This window comes from Artibeus jamaicensis, unplaced genomic scaffold (genome assembly GCF_021234435.1).
Source record: "Artibeus jamaicensis isolate MK-2021 breed Jamaican fruit bat unplaced genomic scaffold, CSHL_Jam_final scaffold_537, whole genome shotgun sequence".
In the NCBI taxonomy this organism is placed as follows: domain Eukaryota; kingdom Metazoa; phylum Chordata; class Mammalia; order Chiroptera; family Phyllostomidae; genus Artibeus; species Artibeus jamaicensis.
In genome coordinates, this window is record NW_026522047.1 from 46,589 (window position 1) to 66,230 (window position 19,642).

The following is a 19,642-nucleotide window of genomic DNA, read 5'->3' on the forward strand; positions in this document are numbered from 1 at the left end:
AGGCAGGACTCCAGGCCGTTGGGGGACGCCGTGAACGTGCCCCTGTCACACTTCTCACACTGGCCCCGGGTGTGGGGGCGGCTGCAGTGTTCACGGACATACTCCCCTGTGCAGGAGGGGGGCGCTGTGGTTGGACCCCTCGGGGCACACGGGGCGTCCCCGCTGTGTGGCCTGCCCACCCAGTCCTGGGGGCAGCCTCTCCAGTGGGAACAGAGAAACACTTCTGTCTGCAGTTTCGGATCAGAGTGACCTCTGGACGTCACACCTTCTCACACATGAGAAAGCACGGACTGCCCAGGGTCCACCCTCGGCACTCCTGCCCCTGCTGGCACCCGCCCCTCCGACTGCTGTGCTGTGGGCACCACCGGGACCCGGGCCCCCAGACCGGCAGACACTGAGGAGTGGTAAGACGTGCCTCCTGTCATCAGGACTACGACATCCCAGTGCTCCGCCTCCCAGCCAGGGCCCAGGATCGGCCTCCGGGAGGAGAGGGGACAGGTGTGCCCTTCAGGACCCAGAGCACCTCACTGGGCCAGCAGGTTCCTGCCAGGCTCACTGGGGGCAAACAGCGCTTCCTTCTAGAAGGTGTCCCCTGTGCCGCGTCCCCCTCGTGGGTGCTGCTAACCAGCCCTCCCTCCTCACTGTCAGGAGAGGGCCCCTCCCCACGGCCCCATACACTTGCACTGCGTGGTTCCACCTGACGGACCCGTCCCAGACTCACCCGCGGGGCAGAGCTGGCAGCAGTGGCCTGTGGACCAGTACTCGTAGGGCCTGCACTGGTCAGTGGGGCCGGGGCAACCCGGGCTCGGCTGGGAAGTCGAGTGGGTTGGGGCAGTCTCCACCAGCTGGAACTGAACGAGAATCGTTCCAGACGGCCCACCTGTCCTGGCCCCTCTGCCCGCGTCTCAGCTCAGTGAATCCCAGCGCCCCCACCTGAGGCAGGTGCTGCCTGACCACCCACCCCCCACTCGGACCAGGTCTCCTTCCCAGACCCTGACCCTCTCCCTGCAGAGCTGGGGCCCCTCCCCTCACACGCCCCACCCCCCCAAGAATCCGCCCCTGCGCCCTCCCCCGTCCCCCCCCTGCATCGGAGGCGGTCAGCTCACTGGTTCCACACGTGGGGTCAGGAAGGGGGCCTCCCCCCCACCCCGTCCCCTGGGCTGGGACGGGTCACGATGCACAGGTTTTAGGAGTAAGAGGAGTTAGTGACAGTGACGGCAACACCAGCGAGGAGCCATCTGGGGGTGCCCAGCACAGAAGGGGACCGAGGGCTTCTTCACGTACAGAAGCCTCCTGGCCCTCCCTCCCGCTTACGGCTGTATGTTTCATTTACTGTCTTTTCTCAAATCCCCTTTTATTTACTTTTTCCTCATTTACATTCTGAACCTCTCTGCACAGCACTGCGAGAGAGTGGGGAGGGGCAGGAGAGGGGAGACCTGCCCCCGCTGCTCCACCCAGTGATGACCCTGCGCCTGTGGGAGGTGGGGGGGCGGTGCGCTCTCATGTCCAGGGCCACCCCGGCAGGGCCAGCGGTTCCCAGGAAAGTGTGCACGTCACCGGGGACCAGTTATTCCTCCGGAAGCCGTTATCACATCCCCGCCCACAAACTGAAAAAGCATCATTAGGAGGGTCCCTCCCAGCGCGTCTGCGGGGGCCACCGCGGAACACCGCGTCCAAGCTGAGAGGACCAGCGGCCTGACCGTGTGCCCCGCTGCCCGCTCTGCCCAGCCGGGCGGCCAAGGAGGAGGCTACCAGCCGAGCCCGGCCAGGCTGCGCGTGGGGACCGACGCGGGAATGCCTCACGCCCGTGCCCTGCTCCTGGAGGGCACCCGCTCTCGGCCCCTGGGACCCCGGGGCCCGGGGCGCGGAACGGCGTAGCTCGCACTCCGGGCTCCGGAGAGTCCAGTGTCCTAGCCGTGGTCTGGTTCCTGGAGCGCCTGCCGCTGTCCGCCCTTGCGGAGCCCCCGCCGACCCACCTGCGCCCCTAGCAGCAGCAGCAGCGGACGCATGGTACAGACTGAGAGGAGCGGAGGACCGCGCCAAGGGGTACATTTCACCCTGAGGACGTGACCGCAGTGGAGGCAAGCAGTGATCACGACCGCGGCCTCCTGGCACGGAAACGCCCTACCTCACCTGGGAGGCTTCAGGTGGGCCCAGGGGCAGTTTTTGGGGGACTGAGAAGCAGTCTTCAGGGGAGTAGGGCTAGTTTTTACGGGGACATAGGGACAGTTTTCAGGGGTCAGAGGGACAGTTTTTAGGGGGCAAGGGGGCAGTTTTCATGGAGACAGAAGGGCAGTTTCAGAAATACATAGGGACGAGTCACAGACACAGAATCCAAGGACACGTGGCCTTGTGTGCCCCGCTTCTCTCGTTCAGGCTCAAGTCCCCAGCCCCTGAGTCACAGTGGGACCTGCCAGGGCCTCACCTCTCTGTGTGGCCGAGTGACACCCAGATATCGGTGTAGACAGACATGCATGGTGGTGTTCACTCTCCTGCTCATGGACTCGGGGACGTTTTTTAAACAAACAGACCCTGAGCCCCGACCCCTCTATGACAAGGGCGGCTTCTCAGTAAGTGGTGTTGGGGACCCTGGACGTCCCCAGGCCCAGGAGGAGTTGGGCCCTGACGTCCCAGCAGACACAGAAATGAACGCACAACGATCCAAAGGCCTCCCTGCAAGGTCCTGAACACGACCAAACCCCTGGAGGGGTCAGAGGGGACGTCTCACGACACTGGGTGGTGTTTGGGGCCCACGTGACATGGGGTCCCCTGGGGGGTGTCTGTGTGAGAGCCTCACGGATCCCCATCCCCCATGTGTGCACGGTGCTACGATGACAGGGGTCCACCTTCCTGTGGTGATGGGTTCCAGTGCGTGTGGGTGTGCGTGTGTCTGTTGCACAGGCGGCCGCTCTGTGCGTCTCACCGAGGGGGTCCGTGTCTCCCCTTAGTGAGCGGTGCTGCCGTGGACGCGAGGTGCAGGTGCCCCGACTGGGCTCCTTTCACGTTCTTCAGGAGCGCACGTGGGGTCGGTCTGGACTCGGCTGCGCGGCTGCTCGAAAATGTCAGCTTTTGAGCTGACTGAGAAATTGTCTCGTTTTCCCAACTTCAGAGAGCACACACCAGCTCTCTTTATTCGGGATCTTGCCCCGGGTTTGTCTGGGCATCATCATTATCATTGCCTACGTGAAGAAGCCAAAAGACGGAGCATTCCAGCCCGGGTGCCGCGGGCTCCCCAGCGGTGGGCTCCCCAGCGGCGCGAGCTCCGAGCTGGAGCCGCTGTAGTAGAGTGAGTGACAGCCCGGGCTGGGGGCGGGGCCGTATGTTGCGTCATGACAGGGCGGGACGCCCCGCCCCCATGAAGCCCCTCCCCACGCAGCGCCGCCTAGAGGCCAACATGGTACTTCTGCGCTGAGTACCGGGACCTCTGGACTGAGGGACGATCTGCCCCTCAGCCACCTGAAGGGTGGCGCGCTTTTTCCGACATTCTCTTTTCCTGGCTTGGCTCTTGGAGACTCGCTGGGGGCCCGGCGCGGCGCGCTCCAGGAAGAAGCTAGAGCAGAACAAACTCCCTACTTCCGTCCTTCCCTAGGGGGCGGAGTTGTATGGGAGGCGCCCTCGTGCAGCCAATCCGCGCTAGCGGTGCCTTGCCGCTATTGGCCCTCGGGGGAGACCGCGTGGGCGGCCGCGTAAGTGAAATTGCTGCACCGGCCTCGCCGCTGTTCCCGAGCGGCGCTTGCTGCGGTCTCTGCGCTCACGTCTCCTGACTTTGTCGCTGCTGCTCGTGGAGGCGCAGGTGGGTGCGGGGCGCGCGCGGAGGGCGGACCCGGATCGCGGGACCCGTGTCGCCTGGGGCTGCACAAAATCGCGGGCCAAGTGCGAGCTCTGAGCGGGCGTGGGGGGGTGGAGACCTGGCGCCTTCTGTTCCGCCCCCCGCACCGGCGCACTGGGGTCCGAGGCGCTAAGGGTGCGAATAGTCCCAGCTCACCGGCGCCCCCGAGTCCCACTCCTGCGGGACCCCAGATTCTCTACGGGAGGGGCCCGGGGCGGGGGGAGCAGAGCGCGGAGGGCAGCTGAGCTCTGCTGGTCGCCCGGTTCCTAACACGCTGGTAACGGGACCGGTCGTGGGCCGGTGGTTGGCGACCCCTGCTCTCCGGGCAGCCATTGCCCAGGCGGCCCCGGACCGCCTTCCTCCAGCCCTGCGGAGCCGAGGGTCCGTGGTGCCCGGGGCTGGGGCTGCCTCCGCTCCGCGGGGCGCGCGCCCTGGTGCAGGTGACGCTGGCTCGGCGGAACCTGAGGTGGGTCCTCAGTTTTCTGAGGGGACTGGAGAGTGTCCACGTTCCGTCCGGGCCTCCGTGGAGCCTGGCGGCCGGACTCGCTGCTGTGGGTCTGTGGGGATGTGTGCGGGCCGGGCAAGGGTGGCTCCGAGTCGTGGGCCTGGAGGCAGGATTGGATGGCGAGGAGCAGGGCGGGGCGCGGGCGCGCAGTCCCAGGTGTTGCCACAGCCAAAGCCACCCCATCGAGGATGGCGGGAGAGTTTCTCTTAAGAAAACGGTCTTTTATTTGCTAGAAATCGACTCCCGTACAACGGGGAGGACGCTTGTTTCTGGAGGACCTGGGCACGGGGCGCAGATGCTGCGGAGCGCTCCCGGGGGGCGGGCCCAGGGGTGACCCCTCAGCACCCCTCTTCCCGGAGCTGCAGGATGTCGGGAAGAGCCGAGGGTGAGCCAGGTCCCCAGCCCCTGGGACACTTGGAGCGGGCTTATCAGCCCAGAAGGAGACAGGCGATGGTGCTGTGCTGGGAATCGGCCACCAGGTGCTGTGGCCTCCTCAGGAAGAGGCCGCAGGGACCAGGTGTGGCCTGTTCCCTGGCCCCACCTCTCCTCTGTCCCACCCCTTTCAGGCTCCTGTGTGTGCAGAGACTGAGTGTGAGCCTGGCTCCTCCTCCCACAACTCGGAGACCTCTTGTCTGTCCTGTGCCGAGTTCTGGGAGGGTGAGTGGGTGCAGTGAGGCGTGGGGCTCCTTGGTTTCTGCAGCCGACCCCGCGACCACCCAGCTGGTAGGAATCACCCTAAGGGCAGGTGTGACAGGTGAACAGTGTGGCCAGGGTGCCCCGCAGTCTGTGGAAGAGACTCAGGTTCCGCCACCTTGGCAGGGACCCTCCACCACACTCCCCTGCACTGGGTGGGGGACTTAAATCCAAGCAGGGGCTCAGGCCAGTTAGAAAGGCCGCAGCCTCCCCACCACACGTCTGCCTCAGTGACGAGTAAGCAGCAAGTGCGGCACCTCCTGAGGACCCAGGGCACGAGGAACCTGACGGGGCTTTTCCAGAATCTGAGGCTCAGAGAGGTTGAGTGACCCACCTACGGGGGCACAGCCGGGGTCTCCTCCCACCTGTGGCAGGAAGCTCTGGGCCAGGGTTTCTTAAGGAGGGAGAAAAAGGAGAAAAAGAACAAGAGAAACTCACTCGGGAGGGTGTTGCAAGTTCTGCATCCAGGGGACCGTGTGCCAGCAGCACCGTCTGTTGGGGCAACTGGTTGGAGGTCAGCAAGCGTCTGGGAGCTGAGAGTCTGCAGGTGGGACTCAGTTCCCTTGGATCCGTGTCTAGAATTCTCAGGAGCACAGGCTGTTTCCCTGCCATCACATCTGAGTCTGGAGGTCGTCACGCACCTGCTGAGAAAGGACGTGCAGAGGTCAGTGGGGCGGGTCACAAGCTGTGTGTCCCGAAGATCTGGATGTAAAGGTGTCTGACACAGTCACTTGTAAAACATAGAATCTGACCAACGCAGACACACATGTCAGTCGGAGCTGGGACTGCCTCACACTGTCTGACCACAGAGGGGACCCGAGTCCCTGTGTCTGTTCTTTGGAGAAATATCTGTTCAGGTGGTCGGCCCATTTTCAAAGTCCGATGGTTTGAGGGGATTTTTTGGTCTTAAATGATCTGTGCTCTCTTCCATTTTGGATATTAACCCCTGACTGATCGTATCGTCGGCAAAGACCTTGTTCCGTCTTTAAGTTGTCTTTTCGCCGTGTTGCCGGTCCCTGTGCTGTGCAGACCGTTAGTTCCACTGGCCCCCCGGTCCGTCTCCTCCTTTGCTGCCCTCCCCGAGCAGTCGTGCCTGAGAGGTGGCGTGAAGGGCGGAGTCGGAGGGTCCGGGGCCTGGTTTCTTCCCGGGTTCGGTTTGGGGCTTCACCTTTGCCTCATTCCCCAGCCTGTGGTCCTTCTTGTACACGGACGGCATCAGGACGTGACCCAGCACGGTCCCGTGCACGTGTCTGTGCAGTTGTCCCAGCATCATTTGGAGACACTGTGTGTCCCCCATTGTACGTTCTCGCCTCCTCTGTCATGGGCGAGTTGTCCGTGTAGGTCTCGCTTCGTGTCTGACTGTCTGTTCCGTCCCATTGACCTGCTCGTCTGTTTTCTGCCAGAGCTTTGACATCAGGGGTTGCGATAGCTTTAATTTTGTTCTTTCTGTAGATGTTTTATTTTGCCACGTGGTGTCCTTCGTGGTTCCCTATAAATTTCAGGATTCCTTGTTGTCCTTCTGAGAAGAAGGCCATCGGCATTTTGACAGGCACAGCCTGAGTGTGCACTTGGCTTCAGGCAGCAAGGACGGTGTGACAGTGTTGCTCCTGCCGACCCTGAGCTCAGTGTGTCCCCCATGGTGTGTCCCCTTCATTTCCCTTCTCGGTTCTCACGGCCGTCAGGGTGCAGACTGTCCACTCTTAGGGTGCATTTGTCTCCAAGTGCTTTCTGCTTTCTGATGCCGGGCCAGTTTTTCATGGAGAGTAATTCCTGACAGTGTAGTCTGTGGGACTAAGGATAAACATTTTCAGCGCTGGCTGGTGTGGCCCAGTGGTTTGCGGTCCAGTCTGCGAAGCGAAGGGTGGCTGGTGGGTTCCCAGTCTGGACACACACCTGTGTCGTCGGCTGGGCCCCCAGCGAGGGGTGTGCCGGCGGCAGCCAATGAGGGATGTTTCTCTCCCTCTCTTTATCCCTCCCTTTCACTTTCTTAAAAAAAAAACAAAAACCTTAAACAAACAAAAAAGCTCAGGATATTTGGTATACAAGGAGGGACTGGAAAACTACCGGGAGTTCCCTTCAGGACGGCGGGCCCCTTGTGGTCCAGCCTCCCCCACTAGGCGAGAGTCCCAGGAACCCGTCTGCATCAGTGACCAGCTGGCGTTGTTGTGAGAGGCTGTGCTGGGCCTCAGTGAATTTTTGTTGACGACTGTTCCAGAGTGTTGGCCCAGTTCACGACGGCTGATTTATCAGCCCACCTGCCCACAGCACACAGAATGTATTTTCCGGATGAACAGAATCTCCAAAGGGAAACATCCCAACATGTAACATGTGAGACAAAATGGCAGAAGCACGAAGAGGCGTCAGAGTCCCCGAGGCCAGAGAGTGTTCAGGGCTGTGGAGGGACGTCCCCACGGGTGTCCCCATCCAGGACAGAGCATTTGAGGGTGACTGAGGGTTAAAGGTGTGAGAATGAATACTCAGTTTTTATAAGTAAATTCTCTTTCTGGGTCGGCCCTGTGTACATGCAGCCAGACGCATCCACAGGTGTCCACAGTCACTTGAAACAAAGGATGTAATTACCATTGTGAGTTATTGAAGTTTCATTCTTCTGTATTTTATATCTTAAAATGATCTATGATAGGAATGAAAAACAGTAAATATCCTCCAGAATATGTGCAAATGTGTTCTCCACTGTGGAAACTTTTAGACTTTAACACACTCATATAATTTTATTATTTTTTTCTTTGTACTGTTTAAATACAGTTGTCTCCATTTTCCCTGAACCACTCACCCCCAACCCAGCCATCCCCTAAAACAGTCAGATAATTTAAAGCACAGGGTGCAAAGGCCCTGGGCTTCTGCCCTGGGTGACAGGGACCTCGTGGGAGGGGCTGAGCAGGAGGGAGGTGAGGGGGTGGGAGGCCCTGGCTGCTGTGTGGAGCTCGGCCTGCAGGGGGCAGCGGCGGGATCAGGGACTCAGAGCACAGGACCTGCCTTCCTCAGAGGGTGGTCTGGGGGCAGGCACCTGGCTGGGGCAGGGAAGTGTGGGCAGGTGGAGGGCTTCTGAGCAGGTTGGCACAGGAGAGCCTGGTGCTCCCTGCTGGCCAGGAATAAGGTACGTCCATTACGGCTCCATGTTTCCTGGCTGACTTCCACGGTGGGATCCAAGGTGAAGAGACGCCCCAGGGGACATTTGCGGAGGAGGCTCTGGGGTCCCCAGTGATGGTGGTGGTGACAGGGCCGGGCCTGGGGAGGCAGCCTCTCCATGTGGCATTCTCCTCCCCATTCCAGGTGGTCACTGTTCCCCAGGCCCTGCCGGCCTCTCTCTGTGCACGGCAGGTCAGGATGGTGAGGTGCCTGGTCCCCCATCTGCCTGCCCTCCCTGTCTGCCTCACCCTGGTCCAGCTGCTCAGCCCCTGCTCAGGTAGGACCTGCCCTGTGTCTGGGTGTCTGAATCCCTTACCTTTGGGCCCAGTCAGAACCTGGGACCCCTCCCACCCCTGCATGGCATGTCCGCACTGCTCCTGTGTTAGGACCGAGTTTCCCTGTAGGTGTGTGTCACCTCCCCTCCATTCCTGGGACATGCCCTGGCCCTGCTCACTCTGATGGAGCCCCCCCCTTTCTGATGACCAGCTGACTTTGCTGTGGTTGGACCCCCTGAGCCCATCCTGGCCATGGTGGGTGGAGACGCTGAGTTGCCTTGTCACCTGTCCCCGAAGAGGAGCGCTGAGAGCATGGAGCTGATGTGGGTGCGACCCAGCCGCAGGCAGGTGGTGCTCACGTACGCACACGGGCAGGAGGACACGCCGGCAGAGGAGTATCGAGGGAGAACTTCGGTTTTAAGAGAGGACGTCACTGCGGGGACGGCTGCTCTGCGGATTCGCAACGTCACAGCCTCAGACAACGGGACCTACGTGTGTTACTTCCAAGACGGAGATTTCTCTGCAAAGGCCCAGGTGGAGCTGCAGGTGGCAGGTGAGCCTCAGGTTTGCTCTGGGCTCCTCTCTGTGGGCCGGGGGCAGAGGCTGCAAAGCTGCCCTGGAGCAGGTGGGGCTGCTCACCAGCAACCCCCCCACCTCCATCTCTGCTCCTCTGAGGCCGAAGACAGACCCAGGTGTCCCCTGGGGTGACTTCATCCTGCATCCAGTACAGATTCCCCCGTGCCACCCACCAGTCTCAGCAGGGAAAGGAGGTCAGGAACAGGAAGGATGAGGACACCTCCCCTCAGTGGGAGGCACATGGGTGTTTGGGTTCATTGTGACCCAGACCATGGCCGAGGGTCCCCCAGGTGTTGGCTGCTGTGGGTGCAGGAGGCTGAGCTGCAGGGACCACACCAGTGGGGTCCACGTCCCCTGCCGAACCCCCGGGAACACACGTGCAGTTGATCAGGCTGTGTCTGTCCTCGGTGCAGTGGGGCAGGACACTCACCTGGGGACGGGGACGCCGGGGTGTCCCAGAGAGAGGGCGTCAGGGAGCACTCTGTGCGGTTTGGGGGGATGAGGAAGCAGCGCTGTGCACTGGTGATGACGCTGTCAGGATGGTGCCGGGGTGTCACTGGTCACTCTCAGCCGGCACAGGGAGGTTGGTCACTGCACACGGTTCCTGTTTCCTCTGTGCTGTCACCCGACTCTTGAGTGACCTTGACTTTGCCCTGACCCATCCCAGTGACCAAGTGCCTTGTCTGAGATGCTCATGTCCAGGCGTTTGGGCTGCAGTTCGCATTTCCCGGACACAACCCTGCCCCGTGGCTTCCAGTGCAGTGGGCCTGGTAGCGCATGGACAGTGTGGCTCCCTGGCCTTGTCCCCCACGGCCACCTCCTCAGCCTGCTGTCCCTTCCTGGAAATCACAGCTCCCCAGATGGTCCCCTCCCTACAGGACTCGGTGTTTCAGATCCTCACAGGGCCTCCTCTCCTTTGTGTTCAGGGGGTGGGGACAGGTGGCAGTGAGTCCCCTCTGTCTGGCCCTGAGTCCGCCGTGTTCTGTGTGAAAGTCCCCCCTGCACACACTTCCGGGGGGGTCCCTGCAGGGGGAGCCCAGCAGCCTGGCAGTAGGTGCAGCCAGAGCCTCCCGAGGGGCCTTGCACACAGGTGACAACTCGGGGGGCCATGGGACACCGTGTGTGTCTCCTCTTGCTCACGGGAGGGCACAGCCCCCACATGACAGGCAGGACAGACAGGGTCAGTGGGTGGGACCCCCTTAGGCTAAGGGGCACCACCTCCATGCTTGCCCAGGGTGGGGGAGGGGAGGCTGGGGCAGTCTGTGAGGGGACTTAGGGGGAGCAGTCTCTGCTCTGGCCCAGGTCCCCCTGGATCCAGTACGAGGGTCCAGCCATGGTCAGGCAGTGTCCCCATCAGGGGTCAGTCTGCTGCACAGCACACGCTGGGAACAGCTCCTGGTGAGTCCCTGCTGGACTGGTCAGTGTGGGTGCCCCTCCCTGCTGTGGAGACCCCACCAGTGCAGAGGGCCCCCCATGATTCAGATCACTTTTCCTCCCCAGCGCTGGGCTCTGGTCCCCACATTGAAATGAAGGGCTACGAGGCTGGAGGGATCCGTGTGAACTGCACGTCTGCCGGCTGGTACCCGCAGCCCCAAGTAGAGTGGAGAGACGCCAGGGGACAGAGAATTTCCAATGAGGTGGTCACAGAAGTCACAGACCCCCAGGGCCTTTATGCAGCCTCAGCCTCTGTGATCCTGGAAGGTGGCTCTCAGGAGGGGGTCACCTGTGTCCTCAGAAACCCTCTGCTGGGCCAGGAATGGTCAGCGGGGCTTTCCATGGCAGGTGAGTGCCCTGCCCACTGCCCTGGGCTCCTGGGTGTGAAGGGTCAGTGGTCTGCTGCTGGCCTGGGACACTGTAGGGCAGACATGGCACAGGGACCTGTGGTTCGGTTTATGTCACAGACACCTTCTGGGCACTTCCTGTGTGTCACACTCGGTTCCAGGCAATGGGTCTTTGGGATAAATAGTCAAGATCAACAAACACACTGGGAGAGGGAATAATAGGTACAACCGAAATCTCAATAAAAGAGCTAATCTCCTTTCAATATAAAGCACACAGTAGATAAACAAGCAAAAACAGGAATCGTCGGTTCACAGAAAAGTAAAACTCACGGGACAATGCCAAATCTGACTGAACAGGGAAGTATTTCCACCTGTGAAACTGGCAGAAGGAAAGACAAGGTCGCGGGCGCCCCCTGGTGGTGGGCTGTGGGGAGACAGTCCCTCAGACCTTAGTTGTCACAGAAGAGAGGACGCAGCAGGAGCACAGGTTGCATAGGGGCTGATTTTGATGCAGACAAGATAAAATATGTTTAGTTTTTAAAACTTACTGAAACCGGTGTGGCAGTGACCCTGTGTCAGGCCTGTACAAGCATTAACTTAATGCTCTCAGTGATCTGGACGCCAGCAAGAGGTGGTGACATCATTAGTTCAGGGTCACAGGGCTGGTCAGGCAGGAAAACCAGGACTGGAACCCAGGCCCTGCAGCCCCAGAGTTCCGATCTTCATCACCAGGCTCTTCTGAGTGGGGGGCAGATGATCAGTGGGGGGGTGCAGAGGCGACTTCAGTGACACTGCTGCTTCGTACCGGATCTGATCCCATGGGGGAGGCAGATGTTCCAAGAGAAAGGTACTTACTGGGTGACACTAAGAGTTCTGGGCACTCTGGGGACAGGCAGGTCATTTCAGGGGCTGACGTTACCCCTTCGCAGGTCCCTTCTTCAGGAACGCAGAGCCTCGGATGGCGTTTATCACCCCAGTCCTGCTGATTGGTATGGTGCTCCTGTTGGGAGTGTCGTGCTTGGTGTGGCGACGGCGGCAGATGATCCGGGCTGTGTCCCAGGAGAAGCGGAGAGAGCAGGAGCTGCAGCGGGTGGAAAGCCCCCCCGGTGGGGCCCAGCTGCAGGCGGCCACCTCCTCCCTGCCCAGCCCACACCCACCACCCGGATCCTCCTCTGTATCTGCTGACAGGACTGTATTTTCTGGTTATTTGCAGATACGCTGCAGGACGAGCTCAGTAAGTACCCATCCCGTCCCTGGGCATCCTGGGGTCCCTGGTGACAAGGTCACTGACTCTGTACATTGTTCCCTGCAGGGTGGACAAACAAGGGGTACCGACCACATGAGTGCCCCGGACCCGCATCTCAGCCTCTGTTCTCGGTTAGTTTGGCCCTGCTCCTCACCCCTAATCACCCAGGGGGAGGAATGGGGACACTGATGGGGGCCCCGGGCAGTGGTCTCTCTCTGTGGGGAAGAGCCTGCAGCCTCTCTGCACAAGGTGTTGCTGGACCCAGACTCTTGAGGACACCAGGGAACCCCATAAATAAACCCTGGCCTGGTGAGTCCCTAGGGGCTGCAGCGCTGCTGTCGGGGGCAGGAGGGTGCAGGCCTCCAGCTGCTCCCGTGGTGGGCCAGGTGCTGCTTGTACTCCCCCATCTGACAGCTCAGGGGGACCCCCCACGTGACATCCGAAGGTGGGGCAGTCTCAGTGCAGCGAGGTTACAGACCTCGCCCTGCTGCCCCACAGCTGCACAGGAGGGGGCAGCCTCAGAAGACACGTCACCCCCGGAGCTCCCCACCCTCGGGCCCCCAGGCCCTTCTGCCAGACTCACTGGTTCCATGTGAAGGAGTGTCAGGCCTGTCAGGAGCCAGGCCAGGTCACGTCCTACTGCGCTCTCCTGTCCCCGAGCCTGGTCCCTCCTGTGAGGGCAGCCTGGACGCCCAGGGCCTCCCCCCACCCCGGGTCCTGACATCACGGCACACAGCCCACGCCACACCTGCCTTCCAGGAACGAGGCCAAGTCTCCCTCCTTGGTTTTCTTTTCTCAGCCACGAACAGGATCTACTTCGAATTCGGGCAGGAGGTTTCCAAAAGTCGCTGGAGGATGTTCATGAGGTTGGAGGGACTGGAGGAGAACAACATTGTCATTTGTGAGCATGAGAACCCAGGGAACCTGCCGGAGCAGCACCACGGGATGCTGCTGTGCTGGCAGAGCAGCTGGGATGCGCTGCGACCCCCCTTCAGGCTCACGCGGCCCCTCTGTGAGATGCGGTTGCGGGAACGTCTGGGAAACAGCATAAACAAGCTGGCTGCGGAGGATATCTCAGGGAGTGAGGACACAGAGTCCAGAACTAGTCAGCCTTTTTGGCAACGGCTGTGACTTAGTGGCATCCTGGGGTCTGGCCTCCCCCAGGTCCCTTCCTGTGGGCGCCTTCACAGATCCCAGATGGGACGGAGCCCCTCTGTGTCCAAGTAGGTTCTACCGGAAGCCTCTGCTGGGGGCCCTCTGCCTGTGGCCCATGTGGCCCACGGGCTGCTCCTCTGGGCTCTGGGGGCCTGAGCTGCTCAGGGAGGTCCCACTGGGTGTACTCAGTGGGCCCACAAGCCATGGCCTCCTCTCAAACACAGGGCAGGAGGGCTGGCTGGTCATCTGTGCAACCCCAGTAGCTCACTCCTTGATGTCCCAGGCACTGCGATGTGCCCCGGCTTCCACTTGGGAGTGCCATACCTGGGTGACACTTATAAGTCAGTCCATGACAGACAAACCAGCGGCCACTCTCAGCTGTCACTAGGTCAGCTGGGGCAGGGCATGGGGACAGTTATTGTCACATGCCAGCTATAGAGTCCTTTGTACAGTTCTCTAAGTGGTTAATTATATGTTTTTACTAACTTTCCTTACCTATTAAGATTTATATGTTAGTGTTTTCACATACTTGTATACTTTTTTTTCACACATTAAAATTTATATTCTAAATCGTGTTTTCTGTCATTCCTGTTGGGTGAACAACTTTGGGTGTGTTGTCCTTGGGAGGTGACATCCTGTAGAGTCACGGGAACCTCAGGTGTGGTTTGTGGGTGCAGGGCCCCGAAACGGGGACCAGAGCCTGGAGTGTCCCCTTGTGTGTTTTCTGGTGTCCCCAGGGCCTCTGTCCCTGGGAATGATAGCACCGTCCCTCCAGTGCTCCCCTGAGAACTAACCAACCCTGCCCCTTGTCACTCACCCAGAACAGCACCAGTCCTTGGAGATGCTCCCACGCGGACCCGCACTCCCGTGGGGCCGAGCACCCTCAGCCCCCACGTAGTCCCTCAGTGACGTCACTGCCACTCCAGCTGGCCTCTCCCACCCAGAACCGTGGGCGTCATCCCCACAGGCATCTCCCTGGGCCCCCTCACCCCAGGGTGTGGTGGTCCCATGGCCCTCCCCAGACCTGTGTGCCCGGCCCCCTAGGCCCTGCCTCCGTTCACACTGCTGCCCGTCACTGACTCAGCTCTGTCCACTCCGGCTCCCTTCCTGCCTCCGAGAGTCCAGTCTCCTCCACTAGCACTGGACTGGGGGTCAGAGCAGGGGTCTGGCCACCGCCCTCCCTGGCACCCACCCTTACCCCCTGGGGTGGGTCTCTACCATTCCTTGTGTTCCCCAGCCTGCACCCCAAACCCAAATCTCTTCTGGTGTTGCTGCGTGTGTTGTGGTCACAGTGAATTTGTCAGCAGCTTCCTTCTCCTGGGGTCATTTGCAGGACAGTCCACTCTTCATGGAACGCACGCCCCGTCCACCCCCAGTCCCTACCTCTAAGCCTCCTTGGAACCGGTCATCCCTCAATGCTGACCTCAACACACCTGTGCGAGATGACCGGTCCCTAACGCTGGCTTCTCTTGTGGGCACTGTGACCTCAGCACCTTGCTGCATGTGGGGCCTCAACTCAGGACTGTCCTACCTTCCAGCACCAAAGGTTCCGGAGACCTGGCCCAGGGCCCAGGCCTCTGCCATTTACAGACTACAACTCCCAGCATGCAGAGGGACAACGGCGTCCTTGTCATCAGCAGTTGCCTAGGGACCTGGCGAGTCCAGTAGGCTAGCCAGGGTCCAGGAGAGCAGGTACACTGAGGGGCAGGGAGCAGTGTGCAGGGGCGCACAAAGGCCATAGAGGGACGTCCGGGACGGGTTGCTCCAGGTTCTAGGAATCAGTTGCTGCTGGTGCACGCCCGAAATTTTCAAGTGGCAGGTGACTCGAGCGAGCTAGGTGACTGTTCTCTGTGGGGCTCTTGGTGGTTGACCCCAGCCGGGTGTGGGGGGACTGGCCCCCGGACCAGGCATGTGGTGATTCCAGTCTCAAGGGGCTGGTCTCTGGACCACACAGGGCCCCCAGACAACCGCTGGTGCAGGAACAGAGGGTGGTGACCCTCTGTGCCTGCAGAGCCGGTGGCTTTGGGGACACCGGCTTGTGGACACTGTTGTTTCCCTGGTCCTCACTGTGCACACAAGAGGCTTCGGGGCCCTGATTCTCACACCGGCATGTGGCCCCTCAGACCAGTGGGAGCCAGGCCCAGGATGGACCCAAGAGCTGCCCGTCAAAATGGGAGGTTCACTGGGGAGCCTGATGTTGTTGGTGGCACCTCGCCAGGATGGAGGAGTGTGGTAAGACACCAGAGTGGGACATCCGGGAAGAGGAAGGCCGGTCAGAGGTGGGGACACCGGTGCCCCTGACCGCCTGGGAGCCTCTGCACCCAGCCAAGCACAGATCTGAAGGAGCCAGCCCAGGACATTCGCATGGAAACAGCCACCTCCCTGTGGAGACAGCCACCGGCTGTCCTTTCCGTCATGACTTTTTTGGGCCGGATTCGGTGGTGTCTGAATTTCGGGCCTTGTCAGTCCCATGGCCTCTAATTTAGCAGGGCCAGAGCCCTCCGGGGCCTCCCCCAGAACGGGGAGAGGGGCTCCCTTCCCGATTCCATGCCCGGAGCAGTCAGCAGTGGTTGATAAAGCTCAGCACACGCTGGGGGGCCTCCAGAAGCCCCCCCGCACTCCGGGTCCGATTTTCCTGACCCTCCAGTTTCAGGGCCAACCCAGCGGCCTGACCGAAGCAGCACCGGGAAGGTCCTGCTGTCCTCTCGCGTGACCTCGTGCCCTTCCCCCACACCCAAGGTCTCCCTTCCTGACCGTCCCCGGGCAGAACCCACCACACTTCCTGGGGTACAGAAACACACTGGTGGGTCAGAGAGTCCTGAGTGGGTCCCCACTCAGCACATCCGACAGCCTTATTGTGTGTCATGGCGGGTCTCGTGCTGTGTGAGCTACCAGGTGCCGCGTGGTTATCCTACTCTGAGATGCGTGGGGCCCAGGGTGTGGGGGGCTCAAGCCCGGCCCTGGATCCCAGCCTTGCGTTTCCCCGCACCTTCAGACTTAATACGGATTCTCCCACTACTGGTGTTTTGGAAACATGGCTCTTTCTGGGGAAGAAAGGGTAGAGAATCAGCTAAGTGTCATCACTGGAGGGACTTGGTTACACGTGACCCAATCACACTCAGCCATCCAGACACATGTATGTCGATGTTTCAGTCCCCGAGTCTTCCAGCGGGCGCGAACACCCCTCATTCGCCCGCTGGCTTCCACAGCGAGCACCCCAAAAACCCGGGCTGCGGCTTTCAACGATGACCTTGGGCAGGACCACCTGGAGCCGACGGCCTTGACCTGCTTCCAGGGGGTGAACTGACTGAGACGGCGGGGCGCTGGAGGCTGCTCCCCACCAGCGGTTTCCCGGCTGCCGCGTCTCACCCTGATCCCCTGGTTCCTCGTCTCCGCGTGCTGAGGTCACCTTCACGTTCAGTTTGTCTCCAGGGCATTAGCCGACACATCCAACCTGCGGTCCCTGGGGGGATAGGAAGCGCTCTCACTGTGGTCCGAGCCGTCGGTGAGATTTCACACACGGCAGCAGAACTCCTGAAGGTGTCTTCTCGGCACAACGTCCCACCGACAAATCCTTTCTTTCCTCTGCTGTGTGTTTACTTTTCTTCAAGTCGTTCAGGTCGGTTCTCTCCATTCCCCACCACTGTCCCCCGCCCCCCACCTCCCACTCCTCCCCCCCCTTGGCTGTATCCCTGGGTCCTTTACAGGTTTTTGCTGTGAACACTTCCCCTTCTTTCTGTTAACACCCTTCCCCCTCCCCTCTGGTTACTGCCAGTTTGTTCTTCATTTCAAGGACCCAGTTACATTTTGCAGTCTTGTTTGTTTTGTTGATTACGTTCCATGCAGAGGTGACACCGTGTGGCATTTGTCCCTCACTGCCTGACTCATTTCACGTCACCTGATGCTCCAGTTCCGTCCACGCTGTTGCCAAGGGCAGGAGCTCCCCCTTTCTCTCCACTGCGTAGGATTCCACCGTGGAAATGGTCCACAGTGACCTGATCCCCTCACTCACCGGTGGGCCCTGGGCTGGTTCCAGTACTTGGCTGCTGTGAAAGGCGCTGCTGTGAACGGTGGGTGCGTGGGTTCTTTCAGACGGGCGTTTCAGGGTCCTGAGTGAATGGTCCCCGCACTGGAACTGCCGGGTCAAAAGGCAGCTGTGGTTTCAATTTTTTTAGGAAGTTCCAAACTGTTTTCCATTAGAGCCAGGCGTGTGCTTATCAGCAAAGTGAACTACACTCCACCTCAGTTTCTGGATGAATTCGACACCTGGGGGCTGGGGCTGAAAACCCTTTGGAAGCCTCGTGCGGGGTTGAAACGGATCCATCGATTCTCTGGCCCCGTGAAAACAGTGACTGTACGAGGCAGTAACACGAATCCCGCAGACTTTCACTGAGGGGCCCTGAGGCACGGACCCTCGTGCGTGGGAAGTGGGATGAATTTGGGGCCCACACTCTGGGGCAGGGTCCCATCTCTGCCACTTGGGGGCCTTGGGTGGTGGGGGGAGTAAAGCTTTTCTTTCTTTTTTAAATTTTTGACCCCTGAGCCTGTTTTCTCATTTGTGAAACGGGCATAATTCTCGGCTTTTAACTTTGTTCCAAGGACTAGCGACCTCCCTTCGCCAGAGGACAAGTCCAGGTGAAAGCTGGTTTCTGTCACTGGGAAGGTTGTGCTGCATCACGACATCTCGCTGCAGTCAAAGGTGGGCGCACGCACCTGCGTCACACCTGCCTGAGAGGCGGGGCCGTCTTCCTAGGTGATGGGTTTCGGGAGCTCGGGCTCTGTCTACTTTCTGACCCCCTGGGGTGTGGGGACAGCGCTGTGGGCTCCAGAACACTTGGGAGCCATCAGGGTGAGCCTGACCATCCCCTTATCAATTTCGGGCCTCAGAAATTTTCCTAAACTCTCAAAGTGTGTTTTTCCTTTGAAGAAAACGGTGTGATAGGAGTGTCTGTTCACAGTTCTCTGAAAGGTTGCCCTGGGTGTGGCGTCACACCTGAGTCTCGGGCCAGAGCCGTGTTCCAGCAAGACAGGCGGGGACACAGTGACGTGGTTCCTGTCGGGCGCCCCCTTCCCACGGATCCTCCGGTGGCTGAAGCTGCTTCCCTGTCCAACGCCTCTCTGATTGAACCCTGGGCCCCGTGCACACAGGGGCCGGGCCTGCCTCTCGGTTCTAGACCTTGTCCCCGGGACTGAGTCCGTCCCTCGTAGGTGCTGGTGGGCAGGTGTGGAGTAGGGGGCGGGTGAACGGATGATGCACACCTGTGTGAGCTCACGCCGACAGGGACGGACCAAGGCCTAGGGCGGCCGTGCTACAAGTTCACTGAACCGGCCGCCTCCTCCGGCTGCTCAGTGAGGTCTGCCCCCCTTTCCCGAGTGTGTCAGAATCCAGCATGAAAAGACTTGGGGCGACATAGCAGGTAGGAAGGACCTTAGTCAACAACCTGGTGTTGTGCACATGAGATGTTGCCAGGCCCTGGCTGCTGTGGCTCAGTGGACTGAGTGCTGGCCTGTGAACCAAAGGGTGGCCAGTTCGATTCCCAGTCAGGGCACATACCAGGTCCCCAGTAGGGGGTGCATGAGAGGCAACTGGAGCTTGATGTTTCTCTCTATTTCTCCCTCTCTGCCCCTCTCTGTAAAAGTAAAAGTCTTTTCAAAAAATGTTGTTAAGGTAGATTTCATGTAAAGCACTTTTACTCTAAGAAAAGGAGAAGCAGAAGGTACCGTTCGGAGGTCCCGGCACGTTTAGGACCCCCGTGGCGGCAGTCCCGGGGAGGACACACGTGTGCACACTCGTCATGCCGAACACGTGGAACGCGTGCAGTCTCATTGTGAGCTGGGCCACCTCATGTCGCCGGCCTGGCAGACCCGCTTTGGGGCCACTGCGCCCCTGAACCCCAGCAGCGTGGGGCTGCCCGGTCGCTGGGAACGCCCTGTCCTCACGTGGGAAAGAGTCTGTCAGTCTGTTTGTTCGTGCAGACAGACCTGGAAGGATCTCATGATGCCGGACGGAGCCATTATCCTTGACTTCTCCCCGCTGCCTTTCGTGGGGAAGACAGGTGACCAAGGTCCCTGTGGGTCCCAAGCTCGGACCGGCACCCGCCCTCCAACCCGGCCGCCGTTATTAAGGGTCAGGTCGTGGCCTCGGAGCACAGTAAAAGGTGCGAGGACATCATCACGTGGATCTTCATGATTGTGAGGAAGGAGAATGTAAATGAACGGGAAATCGTGGAGACTGAATGAATTATTATCGTCCCGATTATGAATTTCCGTGTGGCTTCTAAAAGTGCACTAGCCCGGAGTATCGGGACACGTGAACATATTTGCCAGACACCCTGTGGAGTGGAAGACTCTGGCGCCTGCTCCTTGTCCCCACTAAACTGACAAGGGGGGGTTTAAATACCCCCCAAGAGACCAAGGTCACAGGAATATGCAGGA

General features: G+C 60.1%; 1 protein-coding gene and 1 long non-coding RNA gene across 2 annotated transcripts; both read left to right on the forward strand.

Moving 5' to 3' along the window:
* The first annotated feature begins 3,717 nt into the window (after window positions 1-3,717).
* On the forward strand, window positions 3,718-13,055 carry LOC119057532 (butyrophilin subfamily 3 member A2-like). Its single transcript, XM_053658082.1, has 7 exons — window positions 3,718-3,793; window positions 8,319-8,451; window positions 8,661-9,002; window positions 10,526-10,807; window positions 11,736-12,040; window positions 12,119-12,183; window positions 12,852-13,055. Exons 2-7 carry the CDS (start codon window positions 8,373-8,375, stop codon window positions 12,955-12,957), a joined length of 1,179 nt encoding a protein of 392 aa, XP_053514057.1. The 5' UTR covers window positions 3,718-3,793; window positions 8,319-8,372; the 3' UTR covers window positions 12,958-13,055.
* A 1,765-nt stretch (window positions 13,056-14,820) lies between these two features.
* LOC128626303 (uncharacterized) lies at window positions 14,821-17,276 on the forward strand. Its single transcript, XR_008390231.1, has 3 exons — window positions 14,821-14,899; window positions 16,629-16,826; window positions 17,054-17,276. It is a non-coding gene; the product is annotated as an uncharacterized LOC128626303 (long non-coding RNA).
* Window positions 17,277-19,642: the final 2,366 nt, after the last annotated feature.

What these genes read in the sequence shown, in the direction of transcription:
- LOC119057532 (XM_053658082.1), top strand. Translation starts at nt 8,373, where the DNA reads ATGGTGAGGTGCCTGGTCCCCCATCTGCCTGCCCTCCCTGTCTGCCTC. An exon ending in AGCGGGGCTTTCCATGGCAG is followed by an intron (nt 10,808 to 11,735) that starts GTGAGTGCCCTG and finishes ACCCCTTCGCAG; the next exon opens with GTCCCTTCTTCAGGAACGCA. An exon ending in TACGCTGCAGGACGAGCTCA is followed by an intron (nt 12,041 to 12,118) that starts GTAAGTACCCAT and finishes TGTTCCCTGCAG; the next exon opens with GGTGGACAAACAAGGGGTAC.